The sequence below is a fragment of the Monodelphis domestica genome, chromosome 8, assembly GCF_027887165.1.
Source record: "Monodelphis domestica isolate mMonDom1 chromosome 8, mMonDom1.pri, whole genome shotgun sequence".
Classification (NCBI taxonomy): Eukaryota; Metazoa; Chordata; class Mammalia; order Didelphimorphia; family Didelphidae; genus Monodelphis; species Monodelphis domestica.
The window spans coordinates 32433160-32445620 of record NC_077234.1 but is presented as its reverse complement, the minus strand read 5'-3'; the positions used below and the strand labels follow the sequence as shown (position 1 = coordinate 32445620).

The 12461-nt window shown below is 44.4% G+C and overlaps 1 protein-coding gene across 4 annotated transcripts in view; it reads right to left on the bottom strand.

Annotated features, from left to right (window-relative positions):
• The window catches only part of SKIL (SKI like proto-oncogene), a 34301-nt gene that overhangs the window by 4985 nt on the left and 16855 nt on the right, over nt 1-12461 (bottom strand). For all 4 annotated transcript variants that reach the window (XM_056807794.1, XM_056807793.1, XM_056807792.1 and 1 more), the window contains 4 exons: nt 6042-6139; nt 3321-3571; nt 2553-2794; nt 478-702 (listed from right to left, as the gene is read on the bottom strand). In XM_056807794.1, the coding sequence (XP_056663772.1) occupies nt 478-702; nt 2553-2794; nt 3321-3571; nt 6042-6139 (816 nt within the window). The remainder of the gene's footprint in view (nt 1-477; nt 703-2552; nt 2795-3320; nt 3572-6041; nt 6140-12461) is intronic.

Genomic DNA, 12461 nt, shown 5'->3' with positions numbered 1-12461 from the left:
GGGTCAAGTAATAAGGATCAGGATCCAAGGGGGGGAACAAAAAGAAGCCAGCCTGAGAGCAGAGGGAAGGAGAAAGGGCGGTGGGGCCAGGAGGGGCATTTTCACATCAGAGGAAGAAGCACATGTGCTACTGAAGCCCCAACCCACAGGAAAAGCATTTGGAAGGGAGAAGCATTTTTCTCTAGGCCAGGGACACTCAAGAAAAAAAAAACAGCATTAAACATATTCTGGCGTCCATTCCCAATCTAATGAACCTTTGAAACCTGTCTAGCTCCAAACTATCCGTTTAACCTCCCCTTTTCCCACTTCCAATTTGCTCTACTCTCCTTCCCCCAAGCAGACCCAGTTCTTCCTTCTCCTGGTCTCCCCCCACTCAGCGCTCCACTCCTCCCACAACCTTCGGGCCCTTCTCCAGAGCGGAGCCCGGACGCCCAGGACCCCCCACGCAGCGGCTCTCTTCACACTCGCTCCTCTTACCTGGGCTGCGTACTCAGCCTCCTTGTCCTTCTCCAGGTTCGTGTCGCAAGTACACTTCTGCTTCATCACCTGCTCCAGCTTCTTCTCCAGGTCCCTCTGCTCAATGTAAAACTCTTCCATTCTTTGAGCATGTTCGGTCTGTAACGACTCCAGCTCCTTTTGTAAATTCTGCTGTTCTTCAGTGAGTTCTTTCATGGCTTTTGAACTACTCAGCATCTCCACTTCCTACAAAAACCGATGGCCAGAAATCAATTTTTACTTCCATCCAGTTCAAACTTTCAACTCAGAACACAGAAAACCATTCAGCCATTATTCCTAGCGAGGCTCCTCCAGCACGTGAGCCTTTGGTTCTCGGCACCTAAATCAACATTTTCACAGCCAGATTCCTAAATATTTATAACTCTGGTACAATAAAGCAGCGGTCATCAAAACAATTTGGTACTGGCTATGAGACAGGAGGGAGGATAGGTGGAATAGACTTGGGGTAAGTGACCTCAGCAAGACAGTCTATGATGAGCCCAAAGATCCCAGCTTTTGGGACAAAAACCCACTATTAGACAAAAACTGCTGGGGAAATTGGAGGACAGTGTGGGAGAGATGAGGGTTGGATCAACACCTCACAGCCTACACCAAGATAAACTCAGAATGGGTAAATGACTTCAACATAAAGAAGGAAACTATAAGTAAATTATGTGAGCACAAACAGTATACATGTCAGATCTTTGGGAAAGATTTTAAGACCAAGCAAGAGCTAGAAAAAATATAAAATGTAAAATAAATAATTTTGATTACATTAAATGTAAAAGGTTTTATATAAACAAAACCAATGCAACCAAAATTAGAAGGGTAGCAACCAATTGGGAAACAATCTTCATAACAAAAACCTCTGACAAAGGTCTAATTACTCAAATTTACAAAGAGCTAAACCAGTTGTACAAAAAATCAAGCCATTCTCCAATTGATAAATGGGCAAGGGACATGGATAGGCAGTTCTCAGATAAAGAAATCAAAACTATTAACAAGCACATGAAGAAGTGCTCTACATCTCTTATAATCAGAGAGATGCAAATGAAAACAACTCTGAGGTATCACCTCACACCAGGCAGATTGGCTAACATGACAGCTATGCAAAGTAATGAATGCTGCAGGGGATGTGGCAAAGTCAGGACATTAATTCATTGCTGGTGGAGTTGTGAACTGATCCAACCATTCTGGAGGGCAATTTGGAACTATGCCCAAAGGGTGCTAAAAGACTGCCTACCCTTTGATCCAGCCATAGGACTGCTGGGTTTGTACCCCAAAGAGCTAATAAGGAAAAAGACTTGTACCAAAGTATTCATAGCTGCGCTCTTTGTGGTGGCCCAAAACTGGAAAACGAGGGGATGCCCTTCCATTGGGGAATGGCTGAACAAACTGTGGTATATGTTGGTGATGGAATACTATTGTGCTAAAAGGAATAATAAAGTGGAGGAATTCCATGGAGACTGGAACAACCTCCAGGAAGAGATGCAGAGCGAGAGGAGCAGAACCAGGAGAACATTATACACAGAGACTGATACACTGTGGTATAATCGAATGTAATGGACTTCTCCATTAGTGGCAATGCAATTACCCTGAACAACCCGGAGGGATCTAGGAGAAAGAACGCTATCCACAAGCAGAGGAAAAACTGGGAGCAGAACCACGGAGGAAAACAACTGCTTGAATACATGGATTGAAGGGGATGGCTGGGGATGTAGACCCTAAATGAACATCCTGGTGCAAACAACAACATGGAAATGGTTCTGATCAAGGACACATGTAATACCCAGTGGGATTGCATGTTGGCTGGGGGGGAGGGGGATAGGATTCTTGTAATCAAGGGGAAATAATCTAAATTAATTAATTAAATAAAAATTTCCAAATTAAAAAACTATATTTGTAACGCTGAAAGGAACTTCAAATAAAACATCAACCATCTGCACAGGACTGATCCTTGTTTCCAGGCAGCAACTGCCCGACTTTTCTGTTAACAAGACAAACGGTACAAAACCGAGTTGTGTTTTGTCTTGTTTCTTCCCGAATGTCCGTCTTACCATCTGAAGCTGCTGCTTCTTCTGCAGGATCGAGTTCAGCTTCTCCTGCTTCCGGATGTAGGTCCTCATGACTTCCTCCATGATCTTGCCCTTGTCGTCCTCGCAGCTGATGTCCTTGATGATGGCCGGCCACGAGGCGGCCGCCTCCCGGCCCCCGTCCGCTTTGCTGCCTTCGGCGTCTGGGCCGCAGGCCTTGGCCTCCGCTTTCCTCTTGGGGGCAGAACTGGCGGGCACAGACGCATCTTTAAGGGAAAAAACACAACCTGAGTGACCTGGTTGAGCGGATCAGAAATAAAGGGGCCGCGAGGGAGGGCTGGGGAGAGCCGGGCAGGGGGGCCGGAGCAGCGGGCCTGCAGAGGCCGGGCCCTGGGTTCAAATGGGACCCCAGACACTTCCTGGCCGTGCTGGCGCCACCCGGGCCTCGGACATCTGCTCTTAGAGCGTAGCAAAGGCGTCCGCGTCTCTGAGAGTGACGCGTCACAGCAGGCGGGGAGCACCCTTTGTTTGGGGGAGATCCTCAGACACAACCACATGTTAGAAATTTCAACGAAAACACGGCGAAAAGGCTGCTATCGGAATGCCGAGCCCCGCTCTTGTCCCGTGAGAAAACGGACTGAACGTGGTTTGGGTTTGGTTTTTTAGACGTCTATCTTTGGGGATGTTAAAAATCCTGTTTTGGACTTTTTTTCTGAGAGATTTTCAACTCTTTGGGGAAAGTCTCTATTAAAAAGATAAGGATAAAAAGGTCCCGGGGTGGCCGGGGCTCACCTAGGCGGCTGGCGAGCTCCTGGCTGGACTTCAGGTCCATCCTCTCCTGCTCCTCCAGGGAAAGCTCCGGGTAGGCGGCGACCTTCTTGTACTTGCCGCTCCCGTACGCCTTGTCGGGCTGCGCGCCCGGGCCAGCCTTGCTCCCTTCGGCGATCTTGGCCGCGGCTCTCGCGGCCTCTTTACAGGGCGACAGGGCCGAAGTGAGCGACACGTTGGGAGCCACCACCTTGTCACACATGTAGAGGTAGTAGCTGGAAGAGGCCACAAGAAAGCCCTGCTTAGTATCCCACCGGCTCTGCGGCGCAGCCCGAGCTCACGGGGGCCGCGCCGAGCCACCCCGGGCCGTCCCGGGGCCGCGCAGAGCTTCCGGCCTCATCTGGTCCAGGCCACCCCCGGAGCTCCTCCAGGGCGCCCCCCTCTGCGCGCTCGTCTGGCTCGGCGTCGCCCCGCGTGGCCGGTCCACAAGCGAGTGCACCAAAGGAAGGCGCACGGCCGAGCTGCCACGGGCCTAGGAAGGATCCCACAAAACGACCTTCCCTAAATAGTTGCGGACTTGTATGACAACACAGGAGACTAATCCCAGCCCCCCATTGCTCCCCTCCCCGCACCACAGAAGGGCGTGCCAAACCGCGCCTATGTGTACATAAACAACGTCTTTCTCTGGGAGCAGACACCCACAAGTTGGATTTGTTTTGTTTTTTAACTCTAACTTTCCACCTTAAAATCAATGTGGTGTATTGTTCCAAGGCAGAAAAGTAGTGGGTGCCAGGCAATGGGGGTTAAGTGACTTGCCCAGGGTCACACAGTTAAGGCGTATCTGAGGCCGCATTTGAACCCAGGACCTCCCATCTCCAGGTCTGGCTCTCAATTAACTGGGCTACCCATCTCCACAAGCTATGCTTTCTTCATTCTACTCATTCCTCTTGTAATGGCGTCATTTGTGAACATCCGCCTGCTCATCATTTCTTAGAGTGGTCGTGTTCCATCACCATCATTCCCAATGATGGATGAGACTTATTAAGACGGCCATGGAAGGGTTAGGCAATGGGCAGGGTAGGGCCGAGGGGGAGAGCCCAAGTGCCTGCATCACAACCCCTCCCCCCAAAGCCAAAGTCCAGCCACCGGAGAGGCATCCTTGGCCAGGCCCACGAGGGAGATCAGGGAGCCACTGAATGAGGGTGGAAGGTAGGGAGGCTGACCCCGCACTCTGACCCCCACTCTGACCCCAGATGCTTCCCAGGCGAATTCATTAGCGGGCTCGTGGAATAAATTAATGAACACAAATATACCCAATTATAATTAAGAATGACGTATCAAATTAACAATGCTAAACTATAGAACAAAGAGACTTTGTCACTGTGACTAGAAAGGGGAGCCTCTGCCAGCCGCCCCCTCCCCAAGGGCCTTAACCCCGGGCCTCAGCTGTCACTCTCCTCCCCTAACTCTCTTTGGACCATCTCTCTGCCTCACCAATGCTATCACCCCTCGGGCCTTGCGAAGGACCAGCAAGCTCACTCCAACTCCAACTTAATCCAGCTACCTGCAGCTCCAGGCTACAAAACCTGAATCCAGCTCGTCTTTCCCTCCAAACGTCTCCTTCTGCCTTCCGTGTTCCCGGCCTGCCCATCCCGCCAGCTTCAGAGGTTCAAACTGGGCTTGCACACTGGCCTTCATGTTGCCGCAAGACTGACTTTATGCAGAGATTCAGGCCCTTTGGGTCCTGCTCAGTGGCCCCCTCTTGCCTGCTGACCTAGCACTGGGCGCCCGCCAGGCCCGGAGCCGCCTTCCCTGGCCATCCATCCGTCAGGGCATTTCCTCCCAGTAGCCTGCGCTCCAGCTGACCTGGACAGGCCGCACACTGCTTTCCTACGTGCACCCCTTTCTATACATCGTTCCCTGCCGGAACGCCCATTCCCCACTCGCCCCTTCTCCCAAGGCCCGACTGCGCTGCTCCCTCCTCTGGGGAGATCCCGCCGTGATCTTTCCTCCCTCCAGCAGACCTCCTCGCACACACACTGCTGACCCAGCGCGTACTCTTTGCCATTAGTTATTTGTGTAGTTCCTATCTCCCTCCTGATGACTCCACCTCGGGAGAACAGACCCTTTTATCTAAAGGATATTCCCCAGAGGCTAACACGGGGCTTTACACCCAGTAAACACTTTGAAAATGTCTGCTGAATTTAAATTCAGGGCATTTAAGGCAAGGCAGAAGGCTCTCTCTAGTTCCAGACTTGGGGAATGCTTATTACCCAAGAGAAAAATCAAGTAACAAGAGAAAATAAAATGGAGATACAAATCTTTGATGTTCTCGGGGAAAATACGAAAAATTATTATTGTCAATCTGAAACTATTAAGAAAGCATCTTTGTTTCAAAGTAACCTTTTAAAAGGCAAGCTTCGAGGAAAGGTGATTTACATACCTCTAAAAGAAAAATCATTTAGAAAAAAGCCCACAACAATGGAATCTCCCTCTAGGATCACAAATACTCAATAGAACTCAACATAATGGAAAACTAAAATTCATGTTTCCAGTCCAGACCTTTCCTGTATCTCCAGACAAATTTACTGTAGAACATAATTGTTGTAACTTTACTATATTAAAAAACACAAACCAAAATTATGTCCAGCCAAAATATTCTTTACCAAAATGATCAACACTGGATTTTTAAAGTTAACTTTTTAATAATCAAAGAAAGAAGTTAAATGAAAGATGGCTACTTACCTAGGATGGATGAATGGAGTGGGCTGAGAAACTGAGTCACCTTCCTGCTTTATAACTGGATACCATGATGGTAATTCCAGCCCTGGGGGTGTATCTGACTGCAAAAAAAAAAAAAGGAAGACAACACACTATTATTCAATATTCATCTTCTAATATACCAATTCTTCCCTAAAAGTCTTATTACAAAATAAAAACTCTGCAATAATATAATTTCACCAAACATTAATACAGCTATCCATAAGTTAACAATAGATTTTTCAACTTAAAAGAATTCATGAATTATCCAAAGTACATTTTGAAGTAGAGGACCCTCCCCAAAACTTATAAAATTTCTATTTGATTTTGTCCCTACAATTGCCACCAACCAGAGTGCTCCCCTACCAAATTGAAAGTGCTCAATTCTAATAGACTTATATGATATTCCATACTACTTAGGCAGAGGCTAAAACCAAAACTATTTTGTCCCTTCGATATAATAGCACCTACTAAAGGGCCCGTCCATCAGCAAAGAAGTTTCTCCTATCAACAGCAAGGACAGCCAAATCAGCAATTTTTTATCTCTAAGTAGCATCCAAAGGTGCTAGGAAGGTGAAAGAGAAGCAAAGAAAAAAGAACTATCACTACTATTTCCTTTGTATTAATTAGGTGGGGAGAGTGAAAGAAATAACAAGGAGATGGAAATGGGTCTAAGGAGAAGCAAATCAGATCGGTGAGGGCAATGGAGAGAGTCAGTATAAGGAAAGGAGAGGAAAAATATCAGAGTACATCCCATTCGCCAACCACATAGCACCAAGGAAAAAGTTAATCATACTAATTTTCTCCATTTAGCAACTAAAATACTTACTCCCTTTTGAGAACCTCTTTGGTTTTCTCCAACATTTTTTTTAAGTTGTTAAAAATAGATTCAAAAAACTCAGAAACCCATGAGGCATATATTTAAATAAATTTTTTAAAGACAGATAAATACTATTACTAAAGAACGTCTTCCCCTCAAATATCCCTCCCCTCAAATCTGCAGCCAGCATAAATCTTACAATATGATCATCATGCTTATATGAGAATAGGATGCCTGACTGGAACATTGCCATTTTCCTAGTTCTCTTTACATCCATCCTACAGTGGCCTGTGCAAGGAACTTATTGCCCAACCCACAGCTGATAGCAAAACTTTGGGGCTAGACCTGACTTTTTCATCTCTCTCTCCCTGGAGTCCCACTTTCCCAGGGAAAATAGAAGCTATCTGCTGTGAGCTCCCCCCTTCCTTGTCCCCATATTTCCAAACTTCTCCTCTTCCTCATCACCACTCTTTCCTTCACTCTTTTAAGTAGAGGTGGTCTTTGTTGCCAAGACCAAACCTCTGAGCAGTGTTTTCAATCCTAGGCTCCCCATCTCCTTCAGTATTAAACTCTGTTGATCATTTCTATTCACCTTGTCTTCTCCCTCTCCCTAACTACTGGTTCTTTCCCTGCAACCTAAACATACTTTAGCCTAACTCATCCTTTTAAGAACCTTTACTTGCCCTGCCATCCTGTGAAGCTGTCATCCTAGATCACCCTTCTTTCACTGTCAACTTCTGAGAACTTCTACATTCCCTGCTTCACCACCTACTCACTTCTAAAGCCTCACAGACTGATTTTCAACCATACAACTTTACTGAAACTGTTCTCTCCATCCCTACCCTGTCAGCTTCCATGACACTCTTCTTTTTTATTATTATAAAGATATTTTATTTTTCTCAATTATATGTATTAACAAATTTCCACATAAATTTTCTGAAGTTATATTATCTAAATTGTCTCTGGAGCTAGCAAGCAACTCAATTTGGGTCATACATATATTATCATACAAAAAATATCACCATATTGTTCATTTTTTGTAAGAGAATAATCACATAAAACCAAAACCCCAAGATAAAAACCCAAATAAACTCCAGTGAAAAATGATATGATTTTAACTACATTCTAAATCCAACAATTCTTTTCTCTGGAGCATTTTTTGTCATAAGTCCCTCAGAATTATCCTGGATCATTGTACTCTTCTTTTTTTAATTGAAAATTTTTATTTAATTTAGAATATTTTTTCCATGGTTACATGATTCATGTTCTTTCTCTCCCTTCCTCTCTTCCCCCTCCCCAACCCCCATAGCCGACACACAATTCCCCTGGGTTTTACTCCTATCATTGCTGGATCACTGTACTCTTGGGAGTTAGCTAAGTCCATCATAGTTAATCTTTCCACAATATTGCTGTTACTGTGTGTAATGTTCTCTTGGTTCTGTCTATTTCATTCTGCATCAGTTCATGGAGGTCTTTCCAGCTTGACACTGTTCTTTCTGGATCCTTCACTTACCTGGCTGATAATTCCTCAGTTACCTTTGCTGTGTCATCATTAAGCATGGGCTCCCCTTCTCTCTAAGAATCTATCCTGGGCTGTCTCCTCTTCTCTCTTGATGATCTCATCACTTCTCATGGATTTAATATCATTTCTTTGAAGGTAACTATCAAATCTATATAGCTAGCCCTAATCTTTCTTAACTCTCTGACTCCCAGTTCTCCTTTCTCTGATCTCTCTGCCCACCTGCCAAAATCATCTTCCCTGGGCCCCGTCTGGCCTTTGCTCCAAACCTCTGGCAGCTCTCCTATGCGTCTACTATGTGTCCAACAGGCCTGGCTTAACCAGCCTGGCCCTCACACCTCATTTTTCTTCTGGCCTGGATTTCTTATCTACTTCACTATTCCCCTTCCCATACTCTTAACTTCCAGTCAAAATGGACTGCTTGCTACTCTGCTTCTGTGCTTGCCTGGAACACAGTCTTCTTATTTCTGCCTCTGAAGAACCTCAACTTCCTTTGTACCACATTCTCCTGAAACCTTCCCATGGCCAGCTCTCGTCCCCTAGGTGCCGATGCTCTGTCCATCCCTCATTTTTCATTTATCATACTTACTTGAGGACCAATAATATTCCAGTGGTAGAATGTAAGGTACTCTAGAGCAGGAGCTCTTTTATATAGCAACTCTGTCTCCCTAGCACTCATAAGCACTTAATATTTGATGAACTGAGCAAGACAGAAGAGTAAAAAACAAACAACAAATCCCTCTAATTTGTTAAACAGATACCCAGGTTACAAATTATAAATGACAGAAAGACAAGGGATCAGGAAAAGAGGGTTGCAAAGTACCTGTCCTAGCCTATGCACTAGCTAGCTCCCCTGCCTAGGATTTTTTGTCCCCCCATCTCTACCTCTTCTTTGTTTCTCCGCCTTCCTCGCACTCACCAGCCCAATGCCAATGCCTTCCCTCTTCATCTTTGTAGCTTCAGCTCTTAGCATGGTGCCTGTCACATAATAAGCCTTTAATAAAGGCTAAGCTGACTGCCTGACTGACTGACTGACTCTCAGGTAACTAACTGGCTCTGCTTCCAGGCCAGCCTCAAACAATGAATCAGAGATTTGAGCTGATGACTGATACTCCAGGTGCTACAGTTCCTTTCTCCTTAGTAACCACAACTGCAAGAAAGCCACAGAAAAGAAAGTTCTCAACCCCAAAGTCTTTAGCACTGCCCAGTGGCTCAGCATCAGACATGATACGGTTTTATTAGTGGACATAACATTAAAGGAGACATATTCCGCTCTGCTCTGCTGCCTCACCCTAAGAACTACTGGGCCTTCACATCTCATTTTCAGCTGAAACCTCCTCTATGTGTTGTCCCTTCCTATTCAAATCAGAACTCCTTGAGATCAGCCACCCTCTTGCTTTCTGGATTCTTGTGCCTTGTGCTTTGTACCTAGTAAGCATTTAATACATACTTTTCATTCATTCGTTTATTCATTCTTGCTAGCAGGGTTTCAGTGCACTGATCTCAATTTTCAAGTGGACAGAAAAGTTATGAGATAGATAAAATACATTTTTTGGCTTGAGGAAAAACAAAGTCTCCACGGAGGCTGAAGAAACAAAGTCAGTGGAATCTCAGGCTCATTAAGGAGTGACTCCACAATCAATAATGGATCCATGGTCCCTGGGGGATTTTAGAAGTTACTTCAGCCTTTATCTCTAATTACACATACACTACTGCTCACTCCCACCACCATGTGAGTTTCTGTGCCTACCCTGTCATTATGAAATATAAAGGTTGGCTACAGTAGATAAAAACAGCTCAAACCTAGGTCACACAGAAGGGCTTCTAAAAGTTAATTAAATCCTTGGCAAGTCAGTGGACTTTGAAACATAACCAGGAAATCTTCACATCCTACACTTATAGGAAGAAAGGCAACCAGGAGAATTTCAAGCTCCCTTTTGGGGCTTTTCCAAAGCCATTTTCTATGCCTGAGTCATGGTGGGATGATCATTCCAACTCTTACTTTCTCAGCAAGCTAAACAAAGGCAGCTAGACTCTAAAGGAGAGTCTCAGTCTCTGCATCAATCAATCAATCAACATTTTTTTAATCCTTACCTTAGTCTTAGAATCAATACTAAGTTTTGGTTCTAAAGGATCAGGGTATAAGGGCTCAACAATTAAGGTTAAGTGACTTTCCCAGGGTCACACAGCTAGGAAATAGCAGATGCTAGATTTGAATGCAGGATCTCTCATCTCCAAGCCTAGCTCTCAATAAACATTCATTAAGCACCTCTTATATGCCAAGCCCTGAAGTAAGCATTTGGAGACATAAAAAGAGGCAAAGAAGGGTCTCTGCTTTCAAAAGGTGCTTACAATCTAATAAGGAAGACCACATGCAAACAAATATATGCAAAGCAAGCTCTATACAGGATAATAAATAGGAAATAATGAACAAAAGAAAGGTACTAGAATTAAGAGGGGCTAGAAAATATGGGATTTTAGTTAGGACTTAAAGGAAGCCAGGGAAGTCAGTAGACAAGAGTTCCAGGCATGGGGCCAGGGATGAAGTGTCATGTGTCAATAGCTTAGATATGATGAGGAATCCAAGAAGACTCCTAGTTTGTGAGCCTGAGGGACTGTAAGGATGGTGGTGCCCTTGACAGTAACAGGGAAGGTAAGAGGGATCCGTAATGCATCATCCTATGTGAAATGGATTTTCTGTCTTTCTCTTTAGAGCTTCACTTAGATGGTGTTTCATGGGCACATAAAAATTATTTGATATTTGATATTAGTCTGCCATAAATTGTTATTGACTCCATGTAAGCTCTTCATTAAAAGGTACTATTGTTATTTCTATTTACTACAACCTTATCTTTCAGCTCTTTACATGTCAAAAAGCACTTTGAATTCTTAAAAACAATTTCCTCTACAGTTGATTTTTCCAGACTGAAGGCCAATATCAGGTCTTCTCTGAAAGATAACAACTTTTATTATATAAAATTGTAAAGTTTTGGCATTTTAAAAATCTACTCTAGTAAAAATTAAAAGGGAAGCAGATAACTAGGAAAAATCTTTGCAACAGATTTCTCTGATAAAGCTCTCCTTTGCAAGATGTGTAAAGAAGTGATTGAAATTTATAAGACTAAGAGCCATTTGCCAACAGATAAATGATCAAAAGGGTACAAAACAGGCAATTTTCAGAGGAAGATGCCCAAGCTATCAACAACCATGTGAAAGAAAATGTTCTAAATCATGAATAATCAGAGAAATGTTCATTAAAACAAGTTGATTAAAAAAGTTACTAAAGCACACTTGCCCTTTGACCTAGCTATACCATTACTGGGCCTCTACTCCCAAAGAAATCAAAGAAAGAGGAAAAGGACCAATATTTGGCTATAAGTCTGAACATGTTACCCGAAATTCCCCGTCTTCCGCAAGATCAAATTTGAAATCCTCTGACACTCCAAGTGCTTCTTCATAGCCTGTCTCCCCTCCCCTACTTAGTGATGTTAGCCTCCTGGATGATCTTTGAACAAAATACTCCGCCTCCCATCTTCTGCCATCTTCCCCAGCTGTCTGCCCAGGCCTGGAAGGCTCTCCTGGCTTTCTTGAAATCTTTGCTAAAATCCACCTGCTACAAGAAAAGAAGCATTTCCCAATCTCTCCTAACTCTCATGCTTTCCTCTGCTGATTATCTCCCAAATAGGAATTTGCAGGACTGTACAGTTGTTTGCATATCGTCTCCCCTTTAGCCTGTAAGATCCTTCAGGGCAGGGACAGCCTTTGTACTTTTCTTTGTACTCCCAGTATATAGGACTGCACTGGCACACAATAATTGTTGGCTTCAAATTCCTTTCACCAATTCAAGTCTGCTCCTTCTCTGCAGCTTCAATAGTCCTAGAGAGCTGGCCAGAGTTCACAGTTGGTTCATGTCAGAGGTAGGACTGAACCCAGTCCTTCTTGCCTTCAACACTAGCTGTCTATCCATTGTACACCATGAATCTCTTTTGACATATCTAAATTTAGGAGACTCCTGTTTAGACCTAAGATCATTCTGAGATTTCTAGCATTATTTTGTGTGCATGGG